The 15,561-nt window shown below is 44.6% G+C and overlaps 1 protein-coding gene across 5 annotated transcripts in view; it reads left to right on the forward strand.

The window, feature by feature from the left end:
- Positions 1–15,420, forward strand: part of GALNT7 (polypeptide N-acetylgalactosaminyltransferase 7) — a 100,215-nt gene extending 84,795 nt beyond the window's left edge. For all 5 annotated transcript variants that reach the window (XM_036889151.2, XM_036889149.2, XM_036889153.2 and 2 more), the window contains 6 exons: positions 2,221–2,338; positions 3,677–3,799; positions 5,879–6,097; positions 8,599–8,697; positions 9,410–9,538; positions 12,871–15,420. In XM_036889151.2, the coding sequence (XP_036745046.1) occupies positions 2,221–2,338; positions 3,677–3,799; positions 5,879–6,097; positions 8,599–8,697; positions 9,410–9,538; positions 12,871–13,008 (826 nt within the window). In that variant the 3' untranslated portion in view covers positions 13,009–15,420. The remainder of the gene's footprint in view (positions 1–2,220; positions 2,339–3,676; positions 3,800–5,878; positions 6,098–8,598; positions 8,698–9,409; positions 9,539–12,870) is intronic.
- Positions 15,421–15,561: the final 141 nt, after the last annotated feature.

A 15,561-nucleotide genomic window follows, 5' to 3' on the forward strand; every position in this document is an offset into this window, starting at 1 on the left:
ATACTTCCCTCTCAACAGAGTGTATGATTAAAAGGACACTCACCCAAAATCAGCTTTTGTCCCTTCTTGTGGCTCTTCAAATAGAACAATTTATGCCACTCTGTTCTTTTGGTCTTATAATGGGCACATTTTACTGTCTTTCAGAAGAGTGACCCCGAAGGAAATACCTGTTCAGATGTTAGCGTAGGCTTCTGAATGTGTCTGTTTTTATTTTCCTGGTCTTACGGTTCTGCTCCTTGTGTCTCTCCCTGTCACACTGCTGATAATGTCAGACCTGCGTGTGGGGAAGGTGTTCCATGCCATCAAACGCTGCTGGGATGTGGGCATGTCATAGTAGCAAGGCACTGAAATGGCAAACGTAAGGAAATTATAGGACTTTAAGCTTTGATTGACATTTTCCAAATTCCTTTTAAAGTTCTTTTTTAAAATAGTGTAGGAATTTACTGCTCACCTGCTTAACCTAACAAATAATTCTGGGAGAGGAAAATAGGGTAGCGATTACATGGATTTCTGCGAATTCCATGGGCTAGTAAGACATTTTTGGTTAGGTGGGCTAGGGAAATTTAAGGGAGGTTCCCCTTTAACTCACTGGTGTGCATGGTAAGGTGCATTTTCAAATATATGCTGAGATGAGCGAGAATATATTCAGAGATCAAAAGGCATAGGTATAACAGAGTAATTTTAGATGACTGTTAAGTGAATACGACATGAAAATACAACGAAGTGCTATTTTGCGGGTTAGGCAGCAGACCTTAAAAAGCAAAGGCATATGACAATGACTTTCCCCCAGTGCGATTTTCCGAAAATGTCATTTGACTCATTATTTGTCCACGTAACAGATATTTAATGAGTACTTACTATGTGCCAGGCACTATTTTCTGGGGATAGATTTTTAGAAGATAAGTTCTCTCATGGGGCTTAAAATACAGTGGCTTAGCCGGGAATTAAATGGGTAACTGCACAGGTAACTGCCACAGCAAGGCTGTGAGGAAGAAGCATGGGTGCGTGGGGTTTCTGGGAGGCAGCAGGTCCGGCCGGAGGCTCTGAACAGCCCCCTGTCTAAGTGCCACTGAGGCCGACTCTGCGGCTAAGGAGCCCACCCCACGGAGAAGCAAGGACATTCCGGGAGAGGGCGCAGCACGAGGGCAGGCCCAGAACGGCAGGGAGGTCGGCGCGGGCCAGGCGCGAGCAGAGCAGCCCGAGCCCAGGAGCCAGCTGAGCCCGGAGACGGGGCCGAGGGCCCGCCCGGGGCTGGGACAGAATAGAGGACTCGAGTCAGGGCCTTCCCGCGGCCGCCCAGGCTGTAGTGGCTGCCCTAGGATGGGAGCAGTGAAGTGGGAAAGAAGTAGAGTCGAGATGTGGTTTCGAGGTAGAGTCAACAGGGATTAGCGGTAGGTTGGCTTTCGGGCGTGAAGAGGGCGCAGGCACCCAGCGCAGCGCTCGGATCGAGAACCTGACGCCCTAGCGACTGACCGGAGGGGTGGAGCGGGGCCAAGCGAGGGGAGGGTCAAAGGGATCCCCCTACCGTTTCTCGTAGTGATGGCAATGGCTTGTCCCAAAAAAGCTACCAAATCTTTCTTCTCTCTTCCCTAAAAAGAACCCAGTTCGAGATGCCGTTTGAGAGGCAGGACAGAGTGCCCTTCTGCATGCCCGCCTCCTGACCCAGTAAACAGCCGTCCGGTTCTCCCATGTCGTTTCTGGGCCACGTTTGCAAACTCTGAATGAACTGCGGCTGTTGAGTGATGATTTACACCCTTAGCTGGCAAGCCCCTGGGCTATAAAATTAAAGAATGACAGACTACTTCCACGGTGCATGGTTTCGCTCATCCCAGAATGACTCATAAATCATTGCAGGAGCCGTTGGCAGACCACGGCTGTACGGCTCAGTATGTTTAGGAGTGAAGAGAAATTCTACTCTAACGAACGCTCAAATCTTAATTTTTAAATCAACAGAGGAACCAAAGCGCCCTCTAAGGGCAAAAGCGTGCAGCCCCTCAATTTATAAAGAACTGTAGTTGGATTTCAGCTGGAAGTGTTAGTAAATTAGGGAATTATGAACAGATTGTTTTGTGAAGTCTTTATAATTTCTTAATGTTTGGCCATCATTTTAGTCTCTTCTGTGCATTACTTAGACTGTGTCCCAAAAAGGCTTGCTGTCTGTGGTGGCGGGATATCGGGGGCCCCGCCTTTAACAGTTACTGCGGTGTTTCTTTTTCTCAGGTCCCCAGCCATGGCTGGCGGGTTATTTGCCATTGAACGAGAATTCTTCTTTGAACTGGGTCTCTACGATCCAGGTCTCCAGATTTGGGGTGGTGAAAACTTTGAGATTTCATACAAGGTAACATTTCATTTAAACAAGTGCAGTTTTCCAAGTATTTAGTGACTTTTGGGTAAGGCTGGTTTCTTTTGGGATAAAAACTGTTGAATTCATTTCTCTTTAAATTATTAAAACTAACAAAAGTATATGCCTTTTGGGTGAAATAAGGCAAATTGCAAGCTCCAGGCTTGCTGCATATTTACATGGCTCAGCTCTTAGAGCAGTGGTTTCAGGATGGAATGTACCTCCTCCTCCGCCCCAGCCCCCAGGCTGTGGGCACATCAGAGCCTTTTGTTATGGAAGCCCTTTGGTGCTGGAACCACTTTTGCCCAGCCACTGACGTAGCTAGGCTTTATCACAGTGGGACAGGATGATTCAGGACAGAAGAAGGCCCTGCGCAGTAACTGTCCTCAGACTGACATGGGAGTGCAGCACCCGCTCCCCAATTTCCCCAAAGAAAACTCGCACATTGAGTTAAACAGACATTCTTTACCTCTCACTGGAAAGGTCCAGAGCTTAGCACTGAGGGACAGAAGAGGAGTCACTCTGCCCTTGTTCTCAGGGAACTTGGTGTCGATTAGAATGGAAATGTAAACTCAGGATTCACTAAGAAGGTGGAATGGCTTTCAGTTGTGATTAAGAAGCGGCATCACGCTGGAGGTAGAGTTTGAGGTGGAACCGGAAAGATGGGCATGATACAAATAAGCAGAGATAAAGGGAGGGGAGGGGGCTTCTACGCAAATAGAAAGGCAGATATGCCAAGGTGGGAAGACAGGTGTGTCCAGGAAACGGTTAGGAGCACAGCTTAGCAGAACCTGACAGGCTGAGCAAGGACATCCGAGCAGGTGGGGAAGACGGCCTTTACTGCTGAGATTCTTCCTTAATTTGATAAGCAGTGGAAACCCATTGAAGATACTAAGCAAGGGGATATGACCCAACACCGCCCTTCAGGTAGGATAGTCTCCTGCTATAAAGAAAGACAGCACCGAGCACAGAAAAGCCCAGGGTGGCTGGGCCAGTTAGCAGGTTATGGTAATCGTCGCCCAGGTGGGAAACATGTCAGCAGTGGAAATGACAAGCCGTGTTAGGAACGGAGAGGCTGCGTGACTGAAAGGCTTACTGGGAAAAGGTCGCTTGGAGCCCCAAGCGCACAGGAGGAGCCCCGGGCAGCAGGTAACGGCACCCATGTTACTTTTTGTTACATGAGTGGGAAAAACAAATCATTTTAGGATGTTGAGTTTATGAATTCCCCCTAGACACTGTATCTAATTTAGGGTTAGATTTACATTTAGAGGATGGATTTTCAACTGTAATTCATTTGGGCATGTGAAACCACATCCATGTGCTTTCTCTTGACAGATCTGGCAGTGTGGTGGCAAATTGCTGTTTGTCCCCTGTTCTCGTGTAGGACACATCTACCGTCTCGAGGGCTGGCAAGGGAATCCCCCACCCATTTATGTAGGGTCTTCTCCAACCCTAAAGGTGAGTCCTTGGCTAAAAGGGGAGAAAGCAAAGGAACCACCGTTTATGCGCCACATGGATGGCGCAGGAACAGGGTCGGTCTTTTACGCAGTCATGCTGGTTCCCGCTTGTCCTTCGATTACACTTTCTCGTGGAACTTACTGTTTCTTACGATGATTCTCTGCCTCCCATTCTGATGAAGACGCCTGTATTGAATGTTCTCCGTGAAGACATCGCATATTCAGAAAGAGCTGACGCTGTAGGAAAGTAGTGGAAAGGAAAATATAAGCTCCTGTTATTCCCACATGTAAAATATTCTCGTTGGTTTTAAAAAATAGCCATATTAGGAATTTGTGCAGTGAACAAAGTCAAATTTCTTAACATTACAAAAAGGTAGTATCTTTTGTCCCTTAAACCAAGGACAAACCAGGAAAGCTCCCCAAAGAAGCCAGGTGGCCCCCCGCAAGGAGGACTGGGACCTCCCACCCCGACGAGCTGCTTGGAAGCTTCTCTGGTTGGGTCGCTCTCCTGGGTTCTAGTGGCATTTGACCCTGATGCCCTTCGCTTGCTGGAGTCCTGAAGCAAGCCAAAAGCAGGAGGAGGCTTGCTACTGGCAGCAGGTGCACCTGCAGGCAGTTCGCGAGTGAGGAGCAGGCACCGGAGGCTGAGACAGCGAGGCTGTGAGAGTTGCCATAGCTTCTCAACCATCCGAATTCCCTTAGGAATGGCCGAGTGGAGCCCCAGTTACAACAGGGGCAGGGTTGAAATATCCGCGACAAAGCTAAGATCGCATCACATTATCAGCAGGCCTGGCTGGTTTGTAGAAAAGAACCAGCCCTCGGAGTCGGGCCTGTGACCATGAAGAATTAATGAAAAGTTAGGTTGGTTCAAGAAGGAAGAGAGGAAGAGAAGAGCAGCTAAGTGGCTGGTGGTGTAGAAACTCCCCAGTAAACGTGCCGTTCACCATTCAGCAGTGCCACCCGTGCACGGGCACTCTCTCTTCTCCAGCTGTGCCATCATCGCCTTCTGCCCGGGCTGCGCCAGTGGCCCATGCTGTTCATCCAGCCCACTCGTCTCCTCTGACTTCAGCCCTTCATAGTCACTTTTCTTCTAGAATTATCTTTTTAGGTGATGCTCAAATATTTCAAACTTCATGTCAAAGCTGAACTTATGGAACTTTTTCTTAAAAGCAGCTCTGTTTGCCCATGAATGAAACTCAGGGGTCGTCCTCCTCGTCCACCTTCCTGGACCAGCCCTGGTGGCTCTGCCCCATTCCTGTCCCTTTCCGTGCTTTAGGCAGGTCCTCACATCTCGACTGGCTGTTAAGTCACCTCCCTCTTAGCTCTCTGTGTGCAGATTCCACCCTCTCCTGCCCGTCTTATGCTAATACCAGTGTGACCCCCTGGAAATTAACTCTGATGTCTGTTACCTGCTTTCAGTTAAGGGATACAATTCAAAATCCTTTAATAAGAAAGAATAGCTAACACTTTTTGAGTGCTTAGTGTGTACCAGACACAAATCTAATGCTTTACATAGATTAACTTCTCAGTTTTCACAATACACTGTAAGATAAGAAGGATACTTCTCATTGTAGAATGAAAAGAAACTTAGGCCTGTGTGCCAGTCACAGTAAGCTGCTCTCCAGGCCCAGGTGCACTGTGACTTGTCATGCATCATCTGCGTCGCTCTTTGCTCTGAATACCATTCCCACCTAGCTAACCACTCCTTCAAGACTGAGCCCTCCAGCGCCCTTCCGCAGGGCCCCTCGGTCCTCTCCATCCCAAACAAGTAAACTCTCCCATAAACTCTCTGAGCTTCGATTTCTTCCACTGGAAGCAGGATAGAACATACTATCCTAGAACAAATGGTCCTGCAGCTAAGCGATACTGGACTCGGTGTCCAGCAGTTTCTAGTTGAACATGCACGACATTTTTATCCTTGGCAATTGATATATTAGAGTCATTAGATCACTTGGTATTTGTTGTTTAATTAAATATCAGGCATTATTGGTAGGTGACAGGTCAGTGTCTAAGATAGACTGTTTGTGACATTACAAATATTTCTTATTTTTCATAATGATACTAATTCTCTTTTTCACAGAATTATGTTAGAGTTGTAGAGGTTTGGTGGGATGAGTATAAAGATTATTTCTATGCCAGCCGTCCTGAATCGAAGGCATTACCCTATGGGGACATATCTGAGCTAAAAAAGTTCCGAGAAGATCACAACTGCAAAAGTTTCAAATGGTTCATGGAAGAAATCGCTTACGATGTCACCTCACACTACCCTCTGCCGCCCAAGAACGTCGACTGGGGAGAAGTGAGTATCTGCTGATTTTCAGATCTCAAAGTGTGTGTTTGGAGGCGTCAGCCAAGTCCCATCACCCGTGTTTGTTTTTGATCATGGTGCTGGGAAGGAGGATTTAGAGTCGAAACAAGGACACCAGTTAGGAAACCTGCAGGGTAGTTCTGGTGAGAAGTGGGACGGCTCAGTCTAGGCTGTCGGAAGTGGACATGGAGAGATGAAAACAGACTTGAGGTGCACAGTTCCTCGGGAGGCAGGTCACCGACGGGCTGGTCCAGGACATGGTCCGGGAGGTCTAGATCGGTTCTTCCCTGGAGTGTGATTAGGTGGCAGCTGAGGGGGGAAGTTGGCCGAGGGGACGGGCAGGAAGGGCTGGGGCCAGCAGGCTTTCTGTCGGTGTTGCGGGCGGGTGAAGGCACCCTCAGGCACCCAGGAGAGCCCTCGGGTAGGTGGCAGGCGATACTGCAGCCCAGAGAAGAGGCATAGGGCACGCGGAGCCTTCAGCAGGTGGACTGTTCCATGGGACCGAATGAGATCACGCGGGGAGGAATTACAGAGGAGAGGGGAGGGCACCCGTCCCTAGGGTTCCATCCCAGCTTCAGAGTTTGGGACTAGGAGACGCCGACACTGACGCTCTCTCTGCACCTCTGGTTTCCACCCCGTCCTCTGTGTGTAAGTGCCGCAGCCTGGGAGATGGGACCGCCCCTCCCTTCCCCCTCAGTCTCCCAGGACACCGTCCGTGCGGCACCTTCCCAGCCGAGTTCTCTGGGTGCTCGTGCCCTGTTGCATGGCTTTAAAACCGAGGACATGTGGATGGCTCTCAAATCTCTATCTTCAGCCCAAACCTCTCCCCCAGCGTCCAGACAGGCCCTCAGCTGCCTGGTTGACATGCCACCTGGGAGTCTTTCAGACCCAGCGTCCTCACACCACGCTCTGCTCCCCTCCCGCGTCCATGCCACTGGCTTCAGTCCGCTTCTCTCACACTGACCCCCCGGTTCCTGAGCCTGCCCCCTGTGTCCTGCGCTCTGAGCCACGCATCCCTCCTGAGACCCACTGTGCTTCCTGCAGCCTGTCCTAGACCCAGCAGGCAGCGACTTTCCTGCTGGGACTCAGGTCATACCCTTCCTGGGAGTGAAGGCAGCCGAGCCCCCACCGACCTGCTGGCCCTCCCTGGTGGCCTCTCAGTCCCCCAGCTCCTGCTGTCCCCACCCCCTGCCAGGGTGCCTCCCGCAGACAGCAGTCAGCCCCACAGGTGTAGCCGACTCGGATCCCTCAGGTCTGCGTGCCACCCCACTCTGAGCTCCGCCTGCTTGCCCCCCAGCTAGTCCTGGCTGCCTCCCCAGCCTGCCTGTGTCCTCTTTTCTCCAAGGCACTTACCACTTCCTAACACATCTGTGAGGTTTTTCTCTTCTGTCTTCCCTTCCCCACCGGTAAGCTCGCAGGGGCAAGGACCTTCATCTGTTCTGCTCCCTGGTGAGCCAGAGCCTCAACGTGCTGGCACAGCCCTCACTTAATACTTGGTGAAGAAATAAAGGCGCCAGTGAATGAATAGATGGCATTTTCAGTCTTGCCTCTCCAGCCTCACCCCTGAACTTCTCAGATTGATCTGTCCCCATTCTGGCCTCTGCACCTTACACTTCCCAGCATCCCTGCACATCCCAGGGCAAACCCCTGCCAGTTAAAAGAGTTCCTCTGGGTGGGGCAAGAGGCTCCTCCGTCCACCCTGACAGGTGATCACCTCCTAACCTCCCTGCAGACACAAGGGTCCTGGGCCATGGCTTTCTTCTCTTGGTATCTTCTAGAGCTCTGATCATCATAGCTCCTCACTCAGTGTTTGTCGACCTACTGAATGAATACAGCATTTTATCTAAATACTGTAGTCATTTATAATTGAGGTACTATAAATATCTTTCCAAAAAGGAAAAAGGTTATTCTTAAACAAAACCTTCATTGTAAAGACAGAAACCCGTGTTTGCTTCTCACCTCTGTTGTCCTTGGTCAGTGAACAGTCCCACCGCCTGGCCTCTTTGCTATATAACCTTTTTTCCCAGAGCCCTGGAGACAGCTACAAAAAGTGTCACACAGCTGTTCAAGACAGTCACTTTACAAATTCGCTTCTGGTTTAGACATCCAGGGCCAGTGACTGTTACACCCTGTAGAGTAAAGGTAACTTTACTTGCTTCTCATTCACACGGACCACCATGAATCTGAACTGTACGGAATGATACCCTTTTATTTTGTCTTCGGGGGTATTGCATCAAAATCTCTAGGCCAGTGTCCTTAGTTGCAATGGGCTCCTTCCAGTGTTGACCTCAAGACCATAAGTGATTTCAGAGATGACCAGCGTACTGCAAACCCCTCAAAGACTGACAGCGTGGTAACAACTGGGCATCATGCCCAGGTTGCCCCTGCCAACTGTAATACTGCACATGGGAGTTTTCCTTGGACACCAGAGCTTATTAAAAACTAAACTGTTTCCTGCTCTTTGGTTCTGTGTTCATTTTTTTTTTTTTTAGATCAGAGGCTTTGAAACTGTTTACTGCATTGATAGCATGGGAAAGACGAACGGAGGCTTTGTTGAACTGGGACCCTGCCACAGGATGGGAGGGAATCAGGTAAGTGCACTTCTGTGTTCCGACCGGTCTGCATTGAGAGCTACCAGGGTTACTGTGCACTTCAATCTGGTAATTTTCTTTTGATAAAATAAAGCATTCTGTAAAAAACTGAAAATGCTAAAATTTACTTAGCACCTACTTAGGTGAGGGGGAGCAGTACTGATTTTTACGTAAGCAACCAGAATCTGGAATGTGTCTAATGTACGAGACTAGAATACATTCTTGGGTAAGTATATGGCCATGTAGCCTAGCTTCCTAACAATTTTATTTGCAAATATTGTTCAGTATTCTATATTTTCCCCCAAAAATCTGGGATGTTACTGCCAGTAAGGTTTATTTCACTAATATGTTTTCTTATTGCCTTTTGTGAGTGCTTTTCTTGTCTCTAATTTAGATCTTGAAACATGATCATGTCTGTTTCCACTTATGCATTGGCTACCATTGTTGGTACATAGTAAATACGTCTTCATGACCCAGTCTGTGTCTCAGAGCCTAGAGAACATTGTATAATCCTTACAGAGTTATTAGGGGTCTTCACTACCATCAAAATGAATATAGTTCCTGTCTTTGGACCTACAATTTTGAATTACAGAAAAACTATAGAAAAATAAGATAGTCATCGACTTTAGAGGAGTTAAGTTTCTTTCTTTTTAAAGTGTATATTAGCAGAAAGGTGCCTCTGTTATTTTTTAATGTCTTTTTGTTTTAATAGCTTTTCCGAATCAATGAAGCTAATCAACTCATGCAGTACGACCAGTGTTTGACGAAGGGGCCTGATGGGTCAAAGATCATGATCACACACTGCAATCTAAATGAATTCAAGGAGTGGCAGTACTTCAAGGTATTTTGTATTTCAACTCCTTACTTAATATCATATGCTGTTTTTTTCTTTTTTAACACCGGCCACGTGGAATTTAGATGTATGACTTAAAATCTGCATTCAGATTGGTCTGCATTTCCGCCTCTCACTTGAGCACCGAGTGACTCACGGCCCCATAAAGAAGCATCACTTTTATCCCCTGGTGTGGCGTGTAACAAGGTCACAAGATGTCCATGAGACCCCCTGCCAGTTTCAGTGACACAGGGAAATCTGTTCTTGGAGACAGTCATCACCCTTATTCTAAGACCAAATCTGATTTTTTACATCTAAATGAGTCATTCATTAAAGTAAAATTTTACGTATGTAAAAAAAGGAACAAGTATTGCGTTTGTATTTCACGTTGCCCAGCAGGTGGAGACAGAGACAGACAAATAACACTCAAAACTCCAGGGCCTTGACAACTTCGTTTTGTTGTTTGAATACTGCTGCCCATTGCTTATTTAAAGGTCGTACTAGATTATTCACTTCACGCTGCAGGAGCAGTGTTTCTGTCTCAGCTGTGAATATTCAAACTTCTGCGCCCAGTTGAGGATTCCATACTGCAGAATTTATGTATAATTTTCAAAGTCTATCTAGACTTGACTGAAGTCAATTAACACAAAGTTGGGAAAGCTGCCCCATATTGAAGGAACCTGACACCCCTCAGTTTCACTTACTCATCTGGTTTTTGTTATCATAGCCTATCTGTCATGTAAGCACTTGTCTGCTCTGTCGTGATGTTACGACCCAGTTTAATATTCCTGCTTTTCGTCATTCATAGATAATAACTAGGAGGTAGTAAGTATGTGTCAGTTGCTGATTTTTTTTCTTATGACAAGTTAGGAAGGGGAAGATATACATAAACCCATTTATTTCCACAAAGAAAGATGAATAATAGCAATAAGGGATAGGCATCAGTGAGAACACTCTTAGTAAAACAGTAAAAGAAGGCTCACAGACCAGAAACGACCATCAAGCAATAATGGCTTAAAAAATGGAATGTACATATTTTAGATGTTTTAAAGGACACAGCACTGAATACGTATTCATGCACCAGGCATTACTTCAGTATTCCCTGGGGCCCAATGATGTAGGGAACTTCGAAAAATAGCTAAGACGCATCATACTGTAATGGCAAAGAAGGAAAGAAAATGCAGAAATAAAAATAAGCAAATGCCATAGGACAGCAAGAGAGATTATAGGAGGAATCCCCTCTGGTGAGTTTCATGTAGGAAGTATCGTTGTACCAGGTCTTGAGGTGCACAAAGGCTTTTCAGGGCGGATAAGAAAACCGGGCAATCGAAGGCACGGCATGAAAGTGTGCGGGCGATTCTAGTTTCGTCGGTGCCTCCAAATTGTTCTCCGTATGCAAGAACATTGAACTTCATTTGTAGGTGGTAGAGAATGGTCGACATTTTTGAGGAGCAGTGATAGGAAACAATGGATAATTGTAGGAAAATAATTCTGGCCACATTGTGAAGTGTGGACCGATCAGCAAGTAGATGGGCTTAATCAGCAGCTCGCAAGCTTTCTGGCCTCTAGATGCTCTTTACGCTTAAAAAAATTATGGAGACTCCTCCCAGGTAAATTTTTTTGTATATAGGGTATAGATAGAAATCTTTCCTGATTTGGAAATTAAGTCTGAGTAGTTTTTTAAGTATTTAAGTATTCATGTAAAAGTAACAAGAATGACCCTATTACATGTTAATATAGATAACACTTAATGAAAAATTACTATTTTTTCCAGAAAAGTAGTAGGAATGGCATGGTTTTATAGTCTGGCAAATCCATTTAATGTCTGGCTTATAGAAGCTGGATTCTCATACTGCTTCTACATTCAGTTTGATGTGCACTGTTATTTTAGTTGGAAAATATGAAGAAAATCCAACCTCACATACGTCTATGCAGTTAGAAGAAAGGGGGCAATTTAATGCCCTTTTCAGGTAATTGTGGCTGTTCTTTGATGCTACACCACACCTTGATCGGTGGTAGTTTATTAAAAGTTCCTTGCAATGTAGAATCTGAAACCTTATCAGATTGAGTCCTTTGTTACATTAAATCTATTGGTCTGTCTTATGTTTTGAATGGGCCTATAATTCTTCTAAGCTTTTATAACATCATGCATTGCGTTTGGAAAATACTGGCCCACCATGTTGTGTAGATCTTCCAAATGTTGACACATTTCATTTTATATATAATGTCAGAAAATAACAAGTACAACTACTGATTTCTTCGTCAGAAAAGTCTTTGAAGTATAGTGAAGCTGTCACATTAGTGGCAGTGAAAACAAATTTTTCAAAACTCAAATTTTTGCTTGAAAACTCAGATTTTATCAGTGGCAACAGATGCTGTCAGATTTGTGTCTGTTTTTTGGTTGTGTAGGTTTTTTTGACTTTGGTGTTTTTTTTGAAGTGACAAGATCACTTCACTTTAGAGAATCTTGAACACCCATGGTTTGCGAGTTGCCCTACCCCGCCAGGGTGGCAGCCCGTGGGGAGGGCAGCGAGGGGGCCCCAAGCCATTGAAGACGCCATCACCCGTCAGCGCACAGAGTGCCTGTGTGTGCACTTCCATTTCATCTCCAGATGTTTTAAAAACTATGCGCAAGGGTCAAGATTTAATAAAATATCAGTAAGTTTCATTGCTTCATTCAGGACATGCTTATGTAAGAGTGGCATTTTCTTTTTTAACTGTGAGGATGTCTCCACGAGGAATGTGACCACCGGCAGTTTTGTGTCTGCTTGATTTACTCGGAGGCCCCAGCACTCCACCCACCGTGCTTTTTTGCACGTTTTGAATGCAGCTACAATGAGAAAGGCAAATGGGGTGTTCGTGTTATTATGAAAATAGTTTTGCCCTTACAGACCCAGTCTTGGGCCGAGGAGGACCACACTCTGCGAAGCCCTGGGCCGCACCCGGGAAGCCCGCAGCAGACGCTGAGGGCAACCCCAGGGCATTCGCCGGGGTGGAAGGGGGGCTTTGCGGATGCGGGTCCTCGGTGACTGCCCCGCCCAGGGCGCAGGAAGGTGGCGCCAAGGCCTGGGCGGGAGGCCGCTGCGGGCAGGAGCCGGGACGGGGACGGCAGGAGGGGCCGGAGGGCAGGCACCGAGCTTAGGTTCGTATTCGTTGAATCTGAGGTGCCGGCACTACATTATGACTTAACAATAAAAGGGATTCCTAGTCAAGTGAAATCCCAAGTCTGAGGTTAATTTGCTTCAAGTTACCTTCTTACGAGAGCCAGGTAATGACTTCTTCTAATGCGAACGGTATCAAAGAAGTACAAATGTAAGGCTTCTGTCTCCTGTGTTTTCCAGAACCTGCACAAATTTACTCACATCCCTTCAGGGAAGTGCTTGGATCGTTCCGACGTCCTCCATCAAGTGTTCCTCTCCAATTGCGACTCCAGTAAAATGACTCAGAATTGGGAAATAAATAACATCCATAGCATTTAGGGAGAATAAAAAGAAACCAGGAACCTACCTACTGACACGTGAATTCACACAGGACTGAGAACCGCCTGACACCTGCTGCATCTATTGACTCTGTACAGCTAAACCCAGAACCTCCTGATCGCTTGGAAGGACACTGAAAAACTGTGATTTTACAATAACATTATCATCTGCAGTTACTGTTTACAAAACTGCTTTTACCTTAAACTTTGTAGATGTTTACATCTTTTATTTGTTCAGTTGTAAGATGATGTTGGTCATTTGTGCATTTAGCTCTGTTTCATTTAGAAGAGAGTTAAAAGCCTTGTGCTCATCTTTGGGATTACACTCAGGGGTCTGAATGGCAGTTTGATTTTTTTTTTTTTTAAACACACTTGAAGAAAGGTTGGGTTAACCAGACTTTCATATGTCACTTGGTGATGATCAACCTGTTGTGTCTTTATTTAATTTCACATCTTTTTGAAGCACTGCCACAGGTTTTTAGCCAACGTGGCCTTCCTTCACAGTCATGCTGCTTTTCTGAAAGGTGAATTTCCACACATTTAGTGCCTCTTTTCATTTCTCAGTATATATTTCAAGAGCTTTTGATAAATTTATAAGATAGTTGTGATCAAATTGTCACCTCTATGGGAAATACTTTTACTACTCAGAATGGCTACCATTTGCTTTGAAATTGAGTTATTGTATGACTTAAAAAAGGAAATGACAATATGGAACATCCCAAAGCTATTCTATAGGGTTTGAAGATTGTATGGTGTTAACTTCCTTACTTGCCGGCATTCCCAGTGCCCTCTGCTGATGCCAGCTCCTGTGACAGCAAAGGGGTCTCTACCAACTAGAGAAAAATAGTCCAGTTACATTTGGGACTTTTCCCCAGTGCCTGTCACTATAAAAACTATAAATAGTGCTGCCACCCTGGCGGGGTAGGACAACTCGCAAACCATGGGTGTTCAAGATTCTCTAAAGTGAAGTGATCTTGTCACTTCAAAAAAAACACCAAAGTCAAAAAAACCTACACAACCAAAAAACAGACACAAATCTGACAGCATCTGTCCGTTTTGAAACCTTGAAATGGGGGTAACAAAAACAATGAAACACCACTGTAAACACATCAGGTTTATTCTGACTGAGGTAAGAATTTCCAAGCCCTTGTTAGATTAAGCCTTACAAAACTCCTGTGCACTATAACCTAAGCTGTGCAATTTAGGAAGCCAAGAGTGAATGGAGGTTTCATTTATATTTTCACCCAAATGAAATTCCCTGCACATTTAAAAATTTTTTTAAAGACTATTAAAAATACAGTTCATTAACAAACTCCTTTCTGTTAGGTTAGGTGTTAGTTTCGTAGTGTCTCTAAATTTCTTTAGGAAGCATATTTCTATTAGCGTTTTTCCAGAAAAAGAAGGCTTACTTGGATTTAAAAATGTATTGATAGTACCTACTATAGGAAAACCAAATATTGCAAGTGATCAGTTAGATTTTAATTTTTAAATAACAGTCCTTTACTGCCCCAAAGATTAAAATGTTACATTGAATGCAAACAAGAAAAAGAAACGATGAGGTGGAGAATGGCGAGTAAATGAAGCATTTTTGATCCTGCCATCGTGACATCATTACAATGGAAAGAATTCCTGAACTACTGCCAGAGGGAAATATTTTTAAAGTTTAAAAAAGAAAAGGAAAAAACCTCCAGTTTGTTCAAAAGAAAAGCCTACCAATGTTTCTTCTAAGCTTAGTTCTTAGAATTTGGAGAGTCAAAGTTAAACATCCTAAACAGTTTTATTTATAATTTTGAATTGTCAATTTGTATTTTGCTACTGATTTGTGATCAACCATTTTAGCTTTCATTCATCTCTAGAGATGTTTAAAAAAGAATACATTAATATGCTTATATATTGCAAAATAAATCAACTATAAAAAAAGGCCCAAGAGAATTGGTAACTTACATGTTTGCAAATAGGCTCCATTTTCCTTGTTGAATGGATTATTACCTTCTTAACTATGCATAGATAGGCCTAACAGAGGTGGTATATAAACTGTGCATATGAATTTTAAATGGGTATTTTGTGCAATTCATTCAGCTACTCTATGAAAATGATTCTCTATATTGAAATCAGAAACCTTACCAAACATGAGAAACATCAGAAAGCTGCTGCCATAATGACTATTTTCTACTGTAGGCTGCTTTGGAAATAATTCCCATATCCTTGCTTTGTAAGTGGATAAAATCACTATGCATTTCTATACATTTTATAAATTTGATTTATGCAGATTTTGATACACTGTATGTTTCTGTAGAAATTGTATAAATATTCAAATTTTTATTAGGTATAAATTTGAGAAGTTATGTATATCTTAATTCTGGGTTATGTGTTTTTTAGGTGAGAAAAAATAAATACTGTATTTTAATCCATGGTTTTTTTCAGTACTTGTAATCATTTCTAAATCTAAACACTGCAGATCTGAAATAATTGCTTGATTTTACTGTTTACAAGATACACTTTTAAATGCAGTAGCTGAAAATACCATAAACCATAGTTACATGTTGAGCATGCA

This window comes from Manis pentadactyla, chromosome 1 (assembly GCF_030020395.1).
Source record: "Manis pentadactyla isolate mManPen7 chromosome 1, mManPen7.hap1, whole genome shotgun sequence".
NCBI lineage: Eukaryota > Metazoa > Chordata > Mammalia > Pholidota > Manidae > Manis > Manis pentadactyla.